Source organism: Myodes glareolus, chromosome 18 (assembly GCF_982192425.1).
Source record: "Myodes glareolus chromosome 18, mMyoGla1.1, whole genome shotgun sequence".
In the NCBI taxonomy this organism is placed as follows: domain Eukaryota; kingdom Metazoa; phylum Chordata; class Mammalia; order Rodentia; family Cricetidae; genus Myodes; species Myodes glareolus.
The window spans coordinates 72,034,428-72,051,562 of NC_142043.1; the positions used below are offsets into that span (position 1 = coordinate 72,034,428).

Here is a 17,135-nt window from a genome sequence, read left to right on the forward strand (position 1 = left end):
TGTTTGGAGAACTTGAATAGATTGGGTCTTTCTTCCTCTCTGTGGAGTTTTATAGCGTTGTGGGTGTGTGGGGACGGATCACGATGATTCTGAGCGGTTCTCTGAAATTCCCACATACAGCAGAAATGAACATGTGGGTGTCCAAACATTACTGGGAAATAAAGGGTTCCCGTTTATAAATTCTTCTTTATTACAAAAGAAAAAAATTAAGGCTAACAACAAAAAACAATAACAAAACCAGACTCAGAGGAGGATGTTCTGGTACCATTTCAATAGTTTTGACTGGGGTTGGGGATAGGATGAGAACAACTCTTGCAAGCATTAAGTTTAGCACCTGCTGTCTGGAGTAATATAGAGAGGAGAGTCATGCCTTTGAGTTAGGGTCATTAATGGATGACTGTGAACAGCTGTAGAAAGTGTGGAGGAAAAATACAGCATGCAGTTAAAACACCAATACACATAACATAAAAACAAATAGTTTTTTTTTTTTAAAAAAAAAAAAAAAGAACATCAGTATTGTGAACTGATTGGATTGTCATTGGTGCAGAAGGTCAAATTATCTTAGGCTACCCTAGTCCCTTAAATATCCATTATTACTCCTCTCTGTGTGTGACCTGACATCCTTGTGACTATTTAGGTAAATCCTTTCAGAATGTACAAACAGATCCCTAGCTTCCACCACCTCATGTCATCAGAGAGCTTCTCAGGTCTGTAACAGTTATCCCTGCGTGGATACAACCTGCCTGCCTGATGTCTCCACCATTGTATTTCTAAGATCTGTTGTTTGTGCCTTGTTGTTGTTGTCCTGTTACTATGAAAACAATAAAATTGTTACCATTTTAGGACATGGAATTTATAGAAACTGAAATCTGTGTCCCAGGCTATTGTCACTTACATTTGACTCCAGAATAAACTCCCTTTGAGTTGTGATCTCTGTTTTTATTTTTTACATTCACGGTGTATCAGGAGTATTCTGTTTACATAAGAAACATGGATGGCCATGCTTGTATCTTTCCACTGTAGTGGGAATCTAGTAGAGACATTGTATCTAGGGTAAACATTACAATGGAATAGTTGTTTCTCACTGTTTCTAGGGTATCAGTAGAATGTATTAGTATCTGTTGAATGTATCTAGAACTTGAAAAAATTATAGTACAGTGATTGTTTCCTATGATTTATAAAGTTTTCTGAGGAAATTTTCAGTCCCTTGCATGACTTTGGTCACAAGACTACCTGGGCACACTTGCTGGTCTTGAATTATTGGGTATTGCAAACAGTACACAATAAGGATTAAAGCTGTGGGGCTGTGATTATTTTCTTCAGAGAACATATAGACCAAAGGGACTTTGGTATGAGGAACTTGTACCCCAACCCCAAAAACACAACCTTTGTGTGCAATCAATAAATATGCCTCTGAACCTCTGTTTGAGGTTCAGTTCTCAGAAACTGTTCTCCCTGATACCAGAGAGCCTAAAATCACATTCTGGGGGTGATTCTTGTTCTTTGAACAGCACACACAACACAGAATACCCGACATTCTACAATGTCACAGTTGAATAACAGTAAATTCACTAAGTGTGATAGTTTCCATTTCAGGAATTTAGCAGGTAATATTGCTTTCCATGGTAATCTAATTGAAGCAACATACACACTCTTTTATTCCATTCTCTTTTTTTTCTTAAAGATTTATTCATTTATTGTGTGTACAGTGTTCTGTACTACATGCATGCCTGCAGGCCAGAAGAGGGTGCCAGACCTCATTACAGGTGGTTGTGAGCCACCATGTGGTTGCTGGGAATTGAACTCAGGACCTCTAGAAGAGAAGGCAGTGCTCTTAACCACTGAGCCATCTCTCCAGCCCTTTTATTCCAATCTTAATTACTAATATCAACTGAAATATGATACATCACACAGTAAATATATGCATATGTGAGAGTTATAGAATAGATACAAAGGTTAAGGAGGTTTCAGTAACATTCCATGATGTTTCAGAAGTGGGCTTATAGCAATGTAAATAGGGAGCTAGAGAGATGACTCAGCTTAAGAGCATTCATTGCTTTTGTAGAGGACCTGGGTTTGATTCTCAGCACTCACATGGTGGCTCACAAGCATCTTCTACTCCCAGTTGCAGGGTATCTGATGCCCTCTTCTGGCCTCTGCAGGCACCAGGGATATACCTGGTTCAGGGACATACATGCAAGCAAAATATTCATACACAGAAAATGAAAATAACCCTTAAAGAAATGTAAAGAGTCTTTTTAATATGGTAGGGAACCCAAACGATGCACAGAAGAAGCTGCTGCTCTAGAGTCAGACACTGAGCAGAAGCCTGAGAAATGACTCTAGCTGCAGAGGTAAAAGGTGGGATCAGATCTAGGGAAAGGAATGGACAGAGATGCAGATGGATGAAAGGAAGATGAGTAAATTATAGCAAAGTAGTCCACATTAGCATAGTCAAGCTGAAGCCCCAGGGACAGTGTGGAGTTCTCTGTCTGTCACTGGTCCACACACTGAGTGTCAAATGACAGATTGGTGTGGGGTCCATGACATTACAGTGTTGGGTGTTCACGTCTTTCTGGGATTTTGATGAAGATTGACTGGGGATGTCTCATAAGTTCTTGGGCCTGGTTCCCCTCATAAGATTCTAATATACTGACATATTCCCACAGTCTCAATTCATCCCAATACATTTATAGAAGATTTTATTCCCCACACTTGCAACACCAGCTCTCAGAGGGAGGTGGGATCATTTCTGGGAGGAGGTCAACCCAAACTGTTCTATTACTCACTTTTCTCTTTCACATAAATCAAACAACAACAAACCTGAAAGAAGAAGGAAGCATCTTAAAGCAAGAAGGATTTATTTTAGTTTTGGATTTAAGAATGCTCAACCCATCCTGGGAGGAAAGGCCTGGTTGGATTCATGGCAGTTGGAGCTGTGGCTGGGATGACTCACATCTCCATGCATGTGGGAACACTGGCTCTTATCTGGCTTTCTCCTTTTCCTCCCTTTTCTTCAGTGTGGGCCTCAGATCATGGGCTGGTGTCACCCACATTCAGTGCAGCTCTCCCCTCCTCAGCTAATCTTCTCTGGAAACACCCTTCACAGACATTTCCAGCATTGCAAATCCTGGGAGATTCAAACTCCAGTCCAGCTGACACTGAAGATTAGCTGTTACAGCTACATGGTGAGTTCCAGTCCAGCCTGGGGTACAGTGTGAGACCCTGCAAAAATAAAGATAAGGGGAGGGCTAGAAGATGGTTCAGTAATTAAGAACATTTGTTGATCTTGCAGATAACCAACGTTCAGTTCCCAGAATCTTCATGGTGATTCACAACAGCCTGTAACTCCAGTTCCAGAGAATCTAATGGCCTTTTCTGGCCTTCTCAGGCTGGTGCACACATAATACACATAAACACAAGAGGCAAACCTACATACACAAAATAAAATAAGTAAAAAAATCTTCATTAAAAATAGCTGGCTGGAGAAATGGCTTATGGATGAGCTTAGATGGCTCACTGGCTGCTATAGCAGAGGACCTGGGTTCAGTTCCTAGTGCATACAGCATGGCTCACAAACATCTCTAACTCCATTCCTAGGGATCCCACACATTTTACTGACTCCTGAAGTCTCCCTCATGCAGGTAATATGCATGCATACATGTACACACTTCTTAAGGCTCGGAGGAGGGAGGACTATCTGGGCTCCATGCTCAACTATCTAAGACAGGTCTGGGAAGAAGACTGAGTATTTTAGAAAAAGATTTGTGGTCAGTGATATCCATCATCAGAGCATCAACCACAAAGAAAAACAACCTCAAATGGGCATATAATCTTTTCCCCTGAGAATGTGAAAATTCTCAGCAAATATCTGCCCTGAGTTGTCATGTCAGCAGATACACATTGCTTTCTCTCCCATTGAGTTTAGTTACAGGTGGAAGACTTAGGAAGCATTTCACATAATAGAAGCCTCTAGCTATGTGCTCTCTGAAAGTCTCCTTATTGATTTCTCACTTTTAGGTAAAGATACAAGAGTTCAAATTCTTGTCACTTATTAAGCATAAAGGAATTATGTATATGATATTGGATGGTGAAAGGTTATTTTATTATGGAACCAAATTTGAGTATTCACAGCTAGGAGGAGAACACACAAGCCTATCAATGCCAGGTGCCATATAGGATACACTGTTCCTGCCACGGGATATAGGTGCTGTTCACTGTGGTTGGGACCATTTCCCTGCAGCTCCTGGAAACGCTGTGGCAATGTTAGCTCTGCCAAAAGCATTCTCTGTGGTTTCAGCTTTTCCTTAACACTGTGTGCTGAGGGGCTGGAGAGATGGCTCAGAGGTTAAGAGCACTGACTGCCCTTCCAGAGGTCCTGAGTTCAATTCCCAGCAACCACATTGTGGCTCACAACCATCAGTAATGAGATCTGGTGCCCTCTTCTGGCCTGAAGGCATACATGCAGGAAGAACCCAGTATATACATAATTAATAAATAAGTCCTTAAAAAAAAAAACACTGTGTGCTGAGTTAACGTCAGCATGTTGTTGTTTGACTGGTGGAACCAAGGACTCATGATGTACTCAGCTGCAGGAAGGCTTTTGGGCAGGTGATGGTGACTTGGTCTTTGCTTCCTTTCTAGACTCTCAGGGTGTATCCCCTGAAGCATACAGAGAGTTCAAGAGCTGAGACAGATCATCAAGGGATGGAGACAAAATGGGAAAAGTCTCAGAATACACTAAGTAACTACGCTTTCCAATCTGTAGGAAGAAAAAGATGGGGAAAGAGGCAGAATAGGAAATCCTAGAATTCCTGAGTTCAGAACCATGGGAATGTTTTTAGAATTATCATCGAAGACCTAGAGCCAAATCAGGAAATAGGAGGGATCAAGAAAAGCCTAAGCCCTAGCCTGGAGATCTGTCCCAACCACAGTGTCGTGTCCAGTCACATCAGTGTGAGATGTTTGTCACTTACTTTCAAATACATTTTAGTAAGAAAGCACAGGTCCAAATTAGATAATCACACATGTATGTATACATCTTATCATAACGGTAAGACAAAAGCCCTGGGATAAGACGCATTCCCTACCTCTGCTCTTCCTCATCACAATGGCAGCTGCAGCTCCAGTGACCACAACTCCAAGGAGAACCAGGCCAGTAGTGATTCCCAGGATGGGGATGGTGGCTTTAGGAGGTTCTGAGAAGGGAAGGGAAAGAAAGAGAAGGTGTAGGTGCTGGCTCCCTGCTCTTAGTCATGACGCTCCCAGGTTCTCCAGAAGGGTTCCCACTTTCTCCATCTCTGTGTCTACACCGCTCTTTACCCCATTTCAGAACAAGGGGCTGGGTTAGTGCTTCATGCAGCACATGACATGTGTATCTCTGCTCCTCTCCTGAAGGCACCACCACAGCTGCCCACTTCTGGAAGGTCCCATCCCCTCCAGGCCTGGTCTCAACAAGGTCCATGTCCTGGGTCTGGTCCACTTCATCCAGCTGCCAGATCAGGGTGATGTCTGACGGGTAGAAGCCCAGGGCCCAACACCTCAGGATGCTGTCTCCTTCAGGTCTGGGGTGATGGGTCACATGTGCCTTTGGAGGATCTGAGGGAAAGAGTTGGACAATTCAGGTATCTAAGATTCTTTCCTGAACTGCACAGTACTTATGTGACAATTCTGGGAATGGAGAGAACTTAGGTTGGTGGAGGGATTTAAGCACCATACAGTAGTCTAGACTCAGGTATCTGGGATAATCTACTCCTTGGAAAGCTCTAAAATCAGGATGATTCAGACAATATAGACTTTGGGACCCTCAAAGGAGAAAAGGAACTTCTGGTCCTGATTGTGTGAGGGCTGAGAGACTCAGCATCACTGGAGTCAGACTCCAGAGACTTTGGGTATGGCCAAAGAGCGCAGCCCCAGAGAGGCTCTCACAGGGCTGCAGACTGGGAGCTGCTGTTGGTTATTTCAGGGATCTTTTCTCTTTCTTTCCTCAGACTGACTCGCAACTGCAACCATCCTGAGAGAAGGTTGACCCCTCGGGAGAGTCTCTCTGTCTGACGTTTGATCAGGTAACCCAGGATCACTCTTCCCTCTCCAGATGCAAAGAAGAGAAACAGTATCCGAACCCAGTCCACTTTCCTCCCTTCTGAGTAGACGTGAGCCCCAGTCCGAGAATAGATGGAGAAGATTGCTCAAGGCCCCTGTACCTGCTTCTAGCAGAGTCTCTTTGCCAATCTCCAGGTATGTGCGGAGCGAGTCCACACACTCGCCCTTCAGATAGGTTCGCCTTTGCTCCGCGACACCAGCCTCCTCCCACTTGCGCAGCGAGATCTGCGCTGCCGAGTCACCTGCGATCCAGGAGTCCAGGTCCCGGTTTAGGGCGAGGTAATCTCGACCATCGTAGGCGTGCTGCTCATACCCGTGGAGGAAGAGTCCCTCTGGCCCCACGTCGCAGCCGGACACACACTGAAAGACATGAGAGCCTGGCCCCGACCCCGGTCTTATCTGAACCAAAAAACGTACTGTAAAACCCGTCACGGAACCCTTTGAGGTGCAGGGTTTCCGCGAATCCCGCAGCCTCTAGTCAAACCTCACACCTGAGGACCCGGGAATTTGGTATCGTCCATGAGGATGAGGGATCATGACCTGGGTCCCAGCCCTGGAATCTCTCACCATCCTCGCTATGGTTGTAGACGCCCATAGCCTCCCGCAGGTTCACTCGGGAATTCTTTTCAATTTTCTTGACGGTCCGGGTCTGCTGCTCCCAGTACTCGGGCCCCATCTGCTTCACCCACAGCGCGCGGGGCTCCATTTTCTGACTTTCCCCCTGGTTGTTGTAGCACAGGAACTGTGTGTCGTCCACGAAGCCGACGAAGATGAAGGAAGGCTCTCCCAAACCAGGCTGGGACACGACAGTGGCAAAAAACTGCAGGGAATGAAATCCTGGAGGCGGAAGGCGGTGAGATCCTGATCCTACTCCCGTAACCTGTGGAGGTGAGCCGGACGGGAGGGGAGCATGGGTCGGGGCTCAGGATGCAGGCAAGAGAAAGAAGCAATAGGAGCGGGAGGGTCGGGCAGGGCGATTGGGAGTAGCGGCTCCTGGGTGCTGTCCCCGCCCGACGCCCTCGCTCTTCCTGCCATTTGGCAGTTTCTGACCCGCAGTCACCTGCGCGGACCTGGATCAAGGCCCAAGCTCCGGTGAGCAGAAGGGCAGAAAGCGCGGAACTTCCCATCCTCGGTGTTAGAGGGATTGAGACTTTGTTCCTCTCTGTGGACGGTATAGGATTGTGGGCTATGGGGAAAGACCGCGGTGACTGAAAGGCTTTCTCCAGAATTCAGACATGCAGAGGGACCAAGACAGCTGAATGTGAGCTGGAGAAGCGAACTCAAAGGTAAGGAAGAATCCCTAACCCCTGGCTTCTTGTCACCCCAGATACCTCTTTTGCAGAACAGACCTGAGAGTGACTCCTGAGACCAGGAAATTTTACACCCTCTTCCCCCTGCACCTAGTGCTAGGAGTTGTATCTGAAATTCTCAACATTTTGTTTTCAGTATCTCTAAATGCGAGGCTCTCAGAGAGATGTTGCATGTTACATCTGCTCATATTCATCATATTAAAAACCAAAAAATAGTAGGGGCTGGAGAAATGCACAAGACGTGGTTTCCAATATCCATATTGGGCGATTTTGCTTTGTGGCAATATAAATGAAGGTTTGTATTCTGTTTATATATTTTTATATAAAGGCTTATATATTGTCTAAAAATTAGACAATCTACAGACAAGGAGTAGAGACAAAACCACCTGTAACTCCAGTTTCTGGGTTCTAACTCCCTCTTCTGGCCTCCTCTGACTCCTGCAAACAATTGGTGCACATACAGACAAGCAGGTACATACATACACACATGAAATAAAAATAAGTCTTTTTTAATTGAAAGATAGGTCAGGTATGGTGGTATGAGCCTGTAATCTCAGCACTCGTAGGCCTGAAACAGGCTTCTTACATTTGAAGCCAGCATAGATGGCATGAGACCCTGTCTCCACACAAACAAGCAAAAACCACAAAACGGGGCATTTAAAAAGGGAAATTGTCCTTTTTTATCCTGTGAGCAATTGGTGTTAGATAATACAATTATTAATAATTCCTACTGCAATTGAGTTCCTCAGCCTGGTGTCACATTAACGTGCCAACAAATTAACTCACTGTCAGGAGTGTTACGGTAAATATGGCAAGTAAATTACAAAAGCATGAAAATATTCATGGTTGCCATGAAAGTATCTAAGTGACTTTGAGGGTCCCACAGGACACGCTTGAATAACTGCTGGTCTGTATTGGGCCTCTTCAGATAACTCAATTGTTTCTTTGTGGTGATGCCTCATGGAAAGCAATTTCAGAGGGAAGAGAACACTTGGCTATGCTCTAGCTTCCCAACAAGCCCCCCTCCTGCTTTCATAGTGCTGTGTCAAATCCATCATGAGCATCAGGGCAGATGAGGAACCTAGTATAAGAGGCTGGCAGACTAGTGTGGCAGACTCTGTCAGTGCACATGGGCCTTGGGCATGTCTGCTATCAGAGAGTCTAATCAGCCTGACAAAGGTGCCATAGTATGAATCTGTAAGGCAAAGGGTTGTCCCGTAATGGCTTTAGCAACCCCATTCTGTGGAAGTACAGTTCAAAGGTTTCTCAAAATCAGATAATCTAGAAATCATAGGCATGGACAGTATTAAGTGGAGGATTTCAGAGAAAGCTAAGGCAGAGAGAATGGGCTTTAGAATGAGAGGAGGGCACAGAGTGAGAAAGGTAACACCCGGAGTCCAGTGGGGTGACAGCTAGTTGCTCCCTAAATGTACCTAACTGCTTCTTTGGAGGACTAGTTTGGAAAAAATGAGAAGCATTTTGAGTTGAGCCTTGGAGTGCCCTGAGGTAGCTCAGCCCTAAGCTAAAACAGGTTTTTGAAGGCATTGACATTTAGATCTGGAGGCTTTACAGCCTCATTCGGCAGGAGCTTTCTGGATAATGTCTATAAGGACACTCTCTGGATAATGTCTATAAGGACACCAGAAAAAAAAAATTAAAGCCAGGAGGTGGTAGTACGTGCCATGCCTTTAATCCCAGCATTTGGTCAACAGAGGCAGGCAGATCTCTGTGAGTTCAAGGCCAACCTGGCTCCAAAGCTACAGATAAACCCTGTCTTGTAAAAGCAAGCAAACAAACAAACAAAAAAACAAAAGATAGATAGATTGAATGAGAGAGAGAGAGAGAGAGAGAGAGAGAGAGAGAGAGAGAGAGAGAGACCAGCGTATTGTATAAGGCTGGAGCCTTGGGTAAAGGCAATGGAATCATAAGCTTCTTTAGGTATTGAATATCCTGAGGGAAATTCACACACCTTTCACATACCTAAGGTAGTGGACTCCAGATTAACTTTTTCCCTCTAAATGCAAATGCAGAGAGAAATAGGAAGTCTGGGTGTGAGGGAATCACTAAACTAGGGATTCCACAATCCCCAGCATTGTGGGAATACAAAGAATCATAGCACTTAGGGTTTGTTTAGCTGTTTGATTTTGCAAATCAATATATTTAATTTCTGAATCCAACTGCCTTCTTCCTTTACTGACAAGATTGGCTTTATAGGATGAACAAGTGGAAACAGAAATCCATTTGGAAGGGGGAATTTACTACAGATTTTTTTTCTTCTGAATGTTATGAGAGGTCAGGTATGAAGCTTCTAAAGGGACAGACTTGCTTCCTTTTCAGAAAGGGATATAGGTCTGTGGTCAGCAGCAGTCCAGCCTCATTTGCGTGTGATACCTAGAGCTAGATGGAACTTCCTGTCACAAGTTTTCCTTAGGTATTAAATCCAGATAAATTTCCATAAAGGCAATAAAGTAGGAAGCTTGGGTTTTTCTCTGAAGACATGGAGATAACACTGGTGACACATAAAATAAAAACACTTCCATTAATGGTGACATAAACTTATATAATGAAATTCTCTCTAAATATAAACTGGTGAGAAGTCAGAGACCCCAAGGGCCCGGGACACTAAGAGCGCCTGATAAAATGGATAGTTGAAGGGAATCAGAAATGTCAAATACTCACAATTTCTACGACCCAGGAGTAGAGAAAAGCACACCTGTGTCAGTAAAACTCCAGTTCTGACTCCTCTACTTTCAGTTCTAAGATGTAACTAAAGATGTAATTGGTTACTCATTCATGTGTGTGGTTTCATTTTACTGGAGGGAAAAAGGAACCCCTGGAGGGTCCTGATCGTTAAGGAGTGTACCCTGTAAGTGTTCCCCCAGAAGCAATAGTGCTGTTTTTGTGTATAGGAGTCTATCTATAAGACAAGATTTGTTTTTTAAACATCAGTGATTGTTTTATACTTTAATTAGATTTATTGTCACTTCATTTTATATGTGAGTGTTTTGCCTGCATGTGTGTATGTGCACCATGTGCATGCTTACATACACAGAAATCAATAGAAAGCATGGAATCCTCTGGAATGGAAATTACAGATGGTCATGAACCACCATGTGAATGCTGGGAATTTAACTAGGATCCTCTGTAATCAATGAAATCTCCTAACCACTTCTTCAGCACCAAGATTTGTTTGTTTAAAATTTTTCCCCCCTGGGGCTAAAGAGATGACTCAGCAGTTAAACGCACTGGCTGCTCTTCCAGTGGTCTTGAGTTCAATTTTCAGCCACTACGTGGAGACTCACAACCATTTGTAATGGGATCCAGTACCTTCTTCTGGCCTGCAGGCATGCGTGCAACAGAACACTGTATACATAATAAACAAACAAACAAACAAATAAACCTTTTAAAAAATTGTTTTCCTTTTGGGTGGTGGTGGTGGTGCTAGCCTTTAAGGCCAGCACTTAAGAGGCAGAGGCAGGAGGATCGCTGAGTTTGAGGACGACTTGGGCTACAGAGTGAGTTGCAAAACAGCCAGGTTACACAGAGAAACCCTGTCTCAGAAAACCAAAATAGATAGATGATGATGATGATGATGATGACGATAATAGATAGATAGATAGATAGATAGATAGATAGATAGATAGATAGATAGATAGATGGATGATTGGTAGATGATTGGTAGATAGATGATAGATAGATAGATAGATAGATAGATAGATAGATAGATAGATAGATAGATGGATAATAATGATGATGATGAAGATAGATGACAGATGATAGATGGTAGATAGATAGATAGATAGATAATTCTTTTTCAAGCCGTGGTGGTGCACATCTTTAATACCTTCACTCAGGAATCTGACAGATGGCAGATCTCCATGAGAATGAGGCCAGTCTCATCTACAAAGTGAACTACACAATGAACCCTGTCTCACCTCCCTGCCACACACACACGCACACACACACACACCCCAAAATTATTTTCACTTCTTGCTTTCCTATACACCATTTCCAAAGAATTGTGTGGCTGCTTTATTGGGTCTCAAAGAAACCCAAGACAAATCTCACTCAATACCTGTGGCTCCTCCCAGCACTGACCCCCCCCCCCCCACCCCTCCAATCTAGGGTTTCGCTTCCCTTCCTCAGCTTCTCTTTCCTATATAATTCAGTCATTTCGGCTATGCACTTTCTTGGTGTCCTGGATCACCCTATGTCTCTTGGTCTGTGGCTCCTCTCCCCTCCCTCTTCACTTCCTCTCCTGCTCTCCCCCTGTCTCTCTCCTCTCCTGGCCGGTTCAGTCTATAGGCCCCATTCAGTCTGGACCCTTCTGGATGCATCTGGCTGAACTCTCGCTCATATCTACCTCTCCCCACAGCCGTTCCTAGCAGCAGTCCCGTCCTCATTTTCACCCACACTTCTCTATATTTACAGACGAACAGTTCAGCCGGCTATGCTTTTCTGGGCTTATTGCTTAACACTAGGAAATTAATTCCTGACCACAATAGAAAGGAGGAAACCTTTAGACTCCTTCTGAAAAACTTGATAATCTTTTAAACAAAATCCTTGAGATAAAAAAGCAACAAATCACGATGCAGATTTCTAACCCAGGTGACACAGCTCAAACCTCTAATTATGAAACTGTGGAAGTCAGGCAAGAGGCTTTGCTGCACGCTCTAGGCCAACCTTGGGCTACACAGCATTATCGTATTTCAAAACAATAACAACAAATAGGCAGAAGGTGGAGCCCATGCCACAGGGGGCAGCAAGTGCTGTAGGTGGTAGGATCGGAGGAGCTGAGCTGCACGTGGTTGGTGGAGCCCAGGTGGCGCCATCAGGAGCCCTGGACTGGGCACGGAGCTGCAGCAGTTAGTGTTTACCTTGCCCTTGCTGGGTTTAAAGCAAACCAAAATATCAATCTTTTGCCATCTTTCCACTCGTCTTGTTTTCCTTTGAAATGGAAATATTTACTTTATGCTAATATTGGAGTATCTAAGTCCCCCACCGCTTGTTTTTGTTGTTGTTATTTGTTTGTTTGTTTTTTCTGTATTTTGTTTTTTGAAACAGGGTTTTTCTGAGCAACAGCTCTGGCTGCCCTGGAACTTGCTTTGTAGACCAGGCTGGCCTCAAACTCACTGAGATTCCCTTGTCTCTGCCTCCCAAGTGTTGGGATTAAAGACTGTGCCAGTACCACCCAGCTACTGTTTCTGTTTTGTTTTGTTTTGTTTTGTTTTAACAGGGATCACAGTTAAGAGTATGCCTTGAGCTTCAAAGGAGATTTTGGACTTAGACTTCTGAATGTTTGAGTTGTTTACACTGTGGAAACTGGGTTTGGAGAGATGGCTCCCTGTTGAGACCATTTACTGGTCCTCCAGAGGAGCTGTATTGTTCCCAGCAACCATCTGCATTTTAAATAATGACATGGATTTGAAACTTTGTGGGATCTAAGGGTAGAATATTATGGATTAAAGTGCTAGTTTGGGTGTAAAATTGACCTGGGATGGACTTATGATTAATCTTCTTTTTCAAAAATAACTTATTTAATTTTATTTGATGTGCATTGGTGTGATGGTTGTCTGATTTCCTGGAACTGGAGTTACTGACAGTTGTGAGCTGCCAAGTGCATCCTGGGAACTGAACCCCAGTCTCTGAAAGGGCAATCAGTGCTCTTAAGGGCTGAGTCATTTCTCTAATTCCCCTGATAAATCTTCTTTGTCATCTCCTTTGGGTTTAGAATCATACCTCTGGGCGTACCCATGCGGGAACTTTTACCGCCGGGAAGGCCCACCCTGAATATGAATGGCCCTCGGATTGAATGACAATGGGAAAAGGAGAAAGTCAGCTGGGCTCTGTGGCTGCTGTTTTTGCTTTGTGACCCACCTAGATGGGAAACAAGTTCTCACCACCACCACTGCAAACTGCAGGCTTCCCTTCCCGCCGCGATGATCAGCCATGAACAAAATTAACCTTTCCTCCCTTACATCACTTCCTAAAATACTTGGTAACAGAGATGAGAAAAGAAATTTGATAGCAAGTACTAGTAATCATTATGGGTAACAGAAGCCCTCCTTTGTTGGTGACAGGGATACAGACAGTACAGCCACGATGGGGGAGATACCCAGCAGTCTCTCTACAGTACACAGTGGCCACTCTTAGAGGTATTTGCCCAGCGCAAGTCAAGAGGTAGCTTGACACAGTGCAGGCAGCATTTCATCTCTCTGGGCTTCTTAAAAGCATGGTCCCAGTCAAACTCAAGTCAAACAACATCAAGTGTCAAGGTTATCAAAACCAAGGAAAGTCAGAGCAATTGTGACAGCCAGAGAAGTCTTAAGCATCAATTGAGACTGAATGTGTGGTGCCTTGGATAGTATCCTAGAAAAGTGAGGAAATCAGTAACAATCAGAGTATAAATGAAATAGGTATAGATCAATGTGTCAATATCATTTCATGAATTATAAATGTATGGTGATGCGAGATTTATTTTCATGTACGTGTGTGCTTGCGTGAGTTCATGGGGAGCGCATACACACAGTGCCCTGGAGGCCAGAAGATGACTGTGAGCCTCCATGTGAGTGTTGTACCGAAACTGGGTCCTCTGCGAGAGCAGACAGTGCTCTGAACCATTGATCTGTATCTCCAGACTTGTAGGATGCTTTAAACAGAGAAACTGGAGGCTCTGTGCCTCAATTTTGCAGTTTCTTTAGAAATCTAAAAACATTCTAAATTTTAATTTATTTTAGGATTTATTTGTGTGTGTGTTTGTGAGAGAGAGAGAGAGAGAGAGAGAGAGACAGAGAGAGAGACAGAGAGAGAGGAGCTGGAGGTACTGGCTTCCTGTGAGCCATCTGATGCGGGTGTTAAGAATCAAATTCAGGTTCTTTGCAAGATTATAAGTGCTCTTAACCATCTCTCCAGCCCCATACATTCTAAAATTTAAAAGATCATGTTTACAAAATAGTCCTCAGGGGCTAGAGTGTTCCTTGCTTAGTCTATGCCCTGGGTTGAGTGGGTTGAATTTCCAGTTCTGCTCCTCTGTGTATGTGAGCACGCCCCTCCCCCCAGGTCCCCAAACCCTCAGGGATAGAACAGAAAAGTGGAAAGTAATGTTGACATCAAGGAGCCGGGTAGGGGAATACTAAGAGACACAACAGGATGCCTTATAACAGCTCTACTTTTTTTCAACTACTGTGTAGTCCTGGTCACGCAGATGTATCTTAATCCCCTACTCCCTGGCCCAGCCTTCAGTAGGCCCTTTCTGGCTGATTCCCAAACAAACCTGCTCTCTCCAGGCTTACACAATCTAAGAGGATAGAGCAGCAGCGCCCTCGTGTGGCCATGATGTTGAAGACAGACGACCCCAGTTCTCTAGCTTCCCGCGAAAACTTCCCCATGGTCCAAAGCTTTTGGCTACTAGAGCCTCTGGCTCAGTATTCAAAATTGTGTCAGGTTCAGGGTCTGAGTGCTTCCCAAATCCACGCAAACACAGATGCGTCCCTCCCTTGAGTGCTGAAGGACTCTGACTCGCGACAGAAGGCTGCAGGTTGACTACAGAGCTCCTTCCTGCTCCCATTGTGCTGGGACTTCCCTCCTTCTGAGAACCAGCCCAGAACTCCACAAATAAGATGGAGGAGGAGCCAGAGACGTCCAAGGCTTTGTCCTGGGAAGACAGGGAGGCCCCAGAAGTGAAAAATAGAGGCGTTGGGACCAGGAGAGAGTTCAAAAGGAATGAATGGTGGGCGGAAACCAGAGAGAAAGGAACATAGGAAGTCCAGACTGAAACATCAATGCTTCAGGGGTGAGTTCAGTTGCAGACAGGCTTAGGAGCTTCTAACTAGAGGACCACTTTTCAGATAGATATGACCCATTGGAATGTCAGGTTCTGAGAGGAGGAGAGGAAGGGAACGAGAGGGCAAGAGATATCAAAACATTTTAAACAAATTTTATTTTCATTGTGTTTGCATGGTTGGGACTCTTAGAGGCCAGAAGAAGATATCTGATCCCCTGGAACTAACTGGAACCACCCGGGGGTGGGATCTCATCTAAGCGGAAGTATCTGACATTCCAAACATCACAGCCATTAGATAAGATTAAGTAAGAGCACCATATGTCCTTGAACCCAGCCTGCACCCATTCCCTTCCTCCAAGACAACCCGCGACCAACGTCAGTCAATCAGGGTCTTGAACCCTGAAAATCCCCTCACCCCCAGTCTCTACTATGATATAAGAAAATCCCTTATCCCGCCCAGGCTGGGCACTCTCAGTTTCTACCGCCGGGTTGGACACAGGAAGGGTTCAGTCCTGAGCTTGAATGAATAAAGGCTTTTTGCTTTTTAATACAAATCAGATTCTTTGGTGGTCTCTGAGGGACTCCGCGATCTGGGCAGAACACTTTTCTGCTTCAATGTTGATTCGTTAGGGGGGCAGGGCAGATAAAGGTATAGATCTGCAAATCCCACCAGTACAGGTTCTGCCTTTTAAAGGTAGACCTCCTCCTGTATGATCTGGTTTTTCTACACCCTTGTATACTTACTTAGGTAGCCAGCCTGGATTTGGATAGAGTTTATGTTCCGATTTTCGTTTGTGGTACTGGGTAAGGAACCCTGGGATTTGTCTATGTTAGGCAAACATTCTGTACTGAGGGCATCAGCTACTATATTCAGATTTTGGATCTTGGTCCTTCTGTGCTTGCCTGTGATCTAAATACTGTCAACACCAGAGCCACTGGGGCTGCAGTAATTTGCTTAGAAATTTGTAAACACACAAAGGTACTCTCTTAAAGTTTCTTTTGCTAGGCCTGGCAGCGGTGGTGCACACCTTTAATCCCAGCAGAGGCAGGCAGATCTCTGTGAGTTCAAGGCCAGCCTGGTCTACAAGAACTAGTTCCAGGATAGGGGCTCCAAAGCTACAGAGAAACCCCGTCTTGAAAACAAACAAACAAAAGTTTCTATTGCTATGATGAAACACCAAGAAAGCAAGTTAGAGTGGAAAGGATTTATTTGACTTACACTTCCAGATCAGTGTTCATCACTGCAGAAAGTTAGGACAGGAACTCAACAGGGCAGTAACCTGGAGGCAGGATCTGATGCAGAGGCCATGAGGTGATGCTTGCTGACTTACTCCTCATGACTTGCTCAGCCTCCTTTCTTATAGAACCCAGGATCAGCAGCAGAGGGATGGCAGCACCCACAATGAGTTGGGCCCTCCCCCATCCATCACTATTTAAGAAGTGCCTTGCTGGGATTGGAGAGGTGGATCAGAGGTTGAGAGCAGTTGTGTGTCTTATGTGTTCTCTTTTTTTGTTTTGTTTTGTTTTTACTGTGTAGTCCGGGCCGAATTGGAATTCACTTCCACCCGCCTAGTACTGGAATTACCAAAATTGAGATATGCTTTCAGATATTTTGGGAACTGGGATTTCCTAGGCTATGAGGTAGGTGAGACAGTGGTGACCGACCGGAGGCGGGGCAAGAAGGCTTGGTATTGTGCTAAATTACTGACCTCGGCGGGCAGAGGTGGGTTGCCTGCAGAGCGGAAGCAGAGGGACTATAAGTCAAAGCGTGGCCACTGAGTAACGAATTCCTGACTTGGGGCAGCAGCGCTTTCCTGAGTTCACGCCACTGTGTTCCGGTCAGGGCTCCAAGGCAAACGGCCCTTCAGGGAGCTGCGGTCTAGGGAAGGGGAGGGGGGAGACGAGGTTGGGTGGGGGATGGAGTTCTAGGCGTGGTTGTG

General features: G+C 44.7%; 1 protein-coding gene across 1 annotated transcript; it reads right to left on the reverse strand.

The window, feature by feature from the left end:
• Positions 1-2,844: 2,844 nt before the first annotated feature.
• On the reverse strand, positions 2,845-7,288 carry LOC125408457 (patr class I histocompatibility antigen, A-126 alpha chain-like). The gene is made up of 6 exons (XM_085679656.1): positions 7,173-7,288; positions 6,670-6,982; positions 6,204-6,479; positions 5,323-5,598; positions 5,091-5,198; positions 2,845-3,225 (listed from the first exon to the last, which is right to left on the reverse strand). Exons 1-6 carry the CDS (start codon positions 7,227-7,229, stop codon positions 3,182-3,184), a joined length of 1,074 nt encoding a protein of 357 aa, XP_085535782.1. The 5' UTR covers positions 7,230-7,288; the 3' UTR covers positions 2,845-3,181.
• Positions 7,289-17,135: the final 9,847 nt, after the last annotated feature.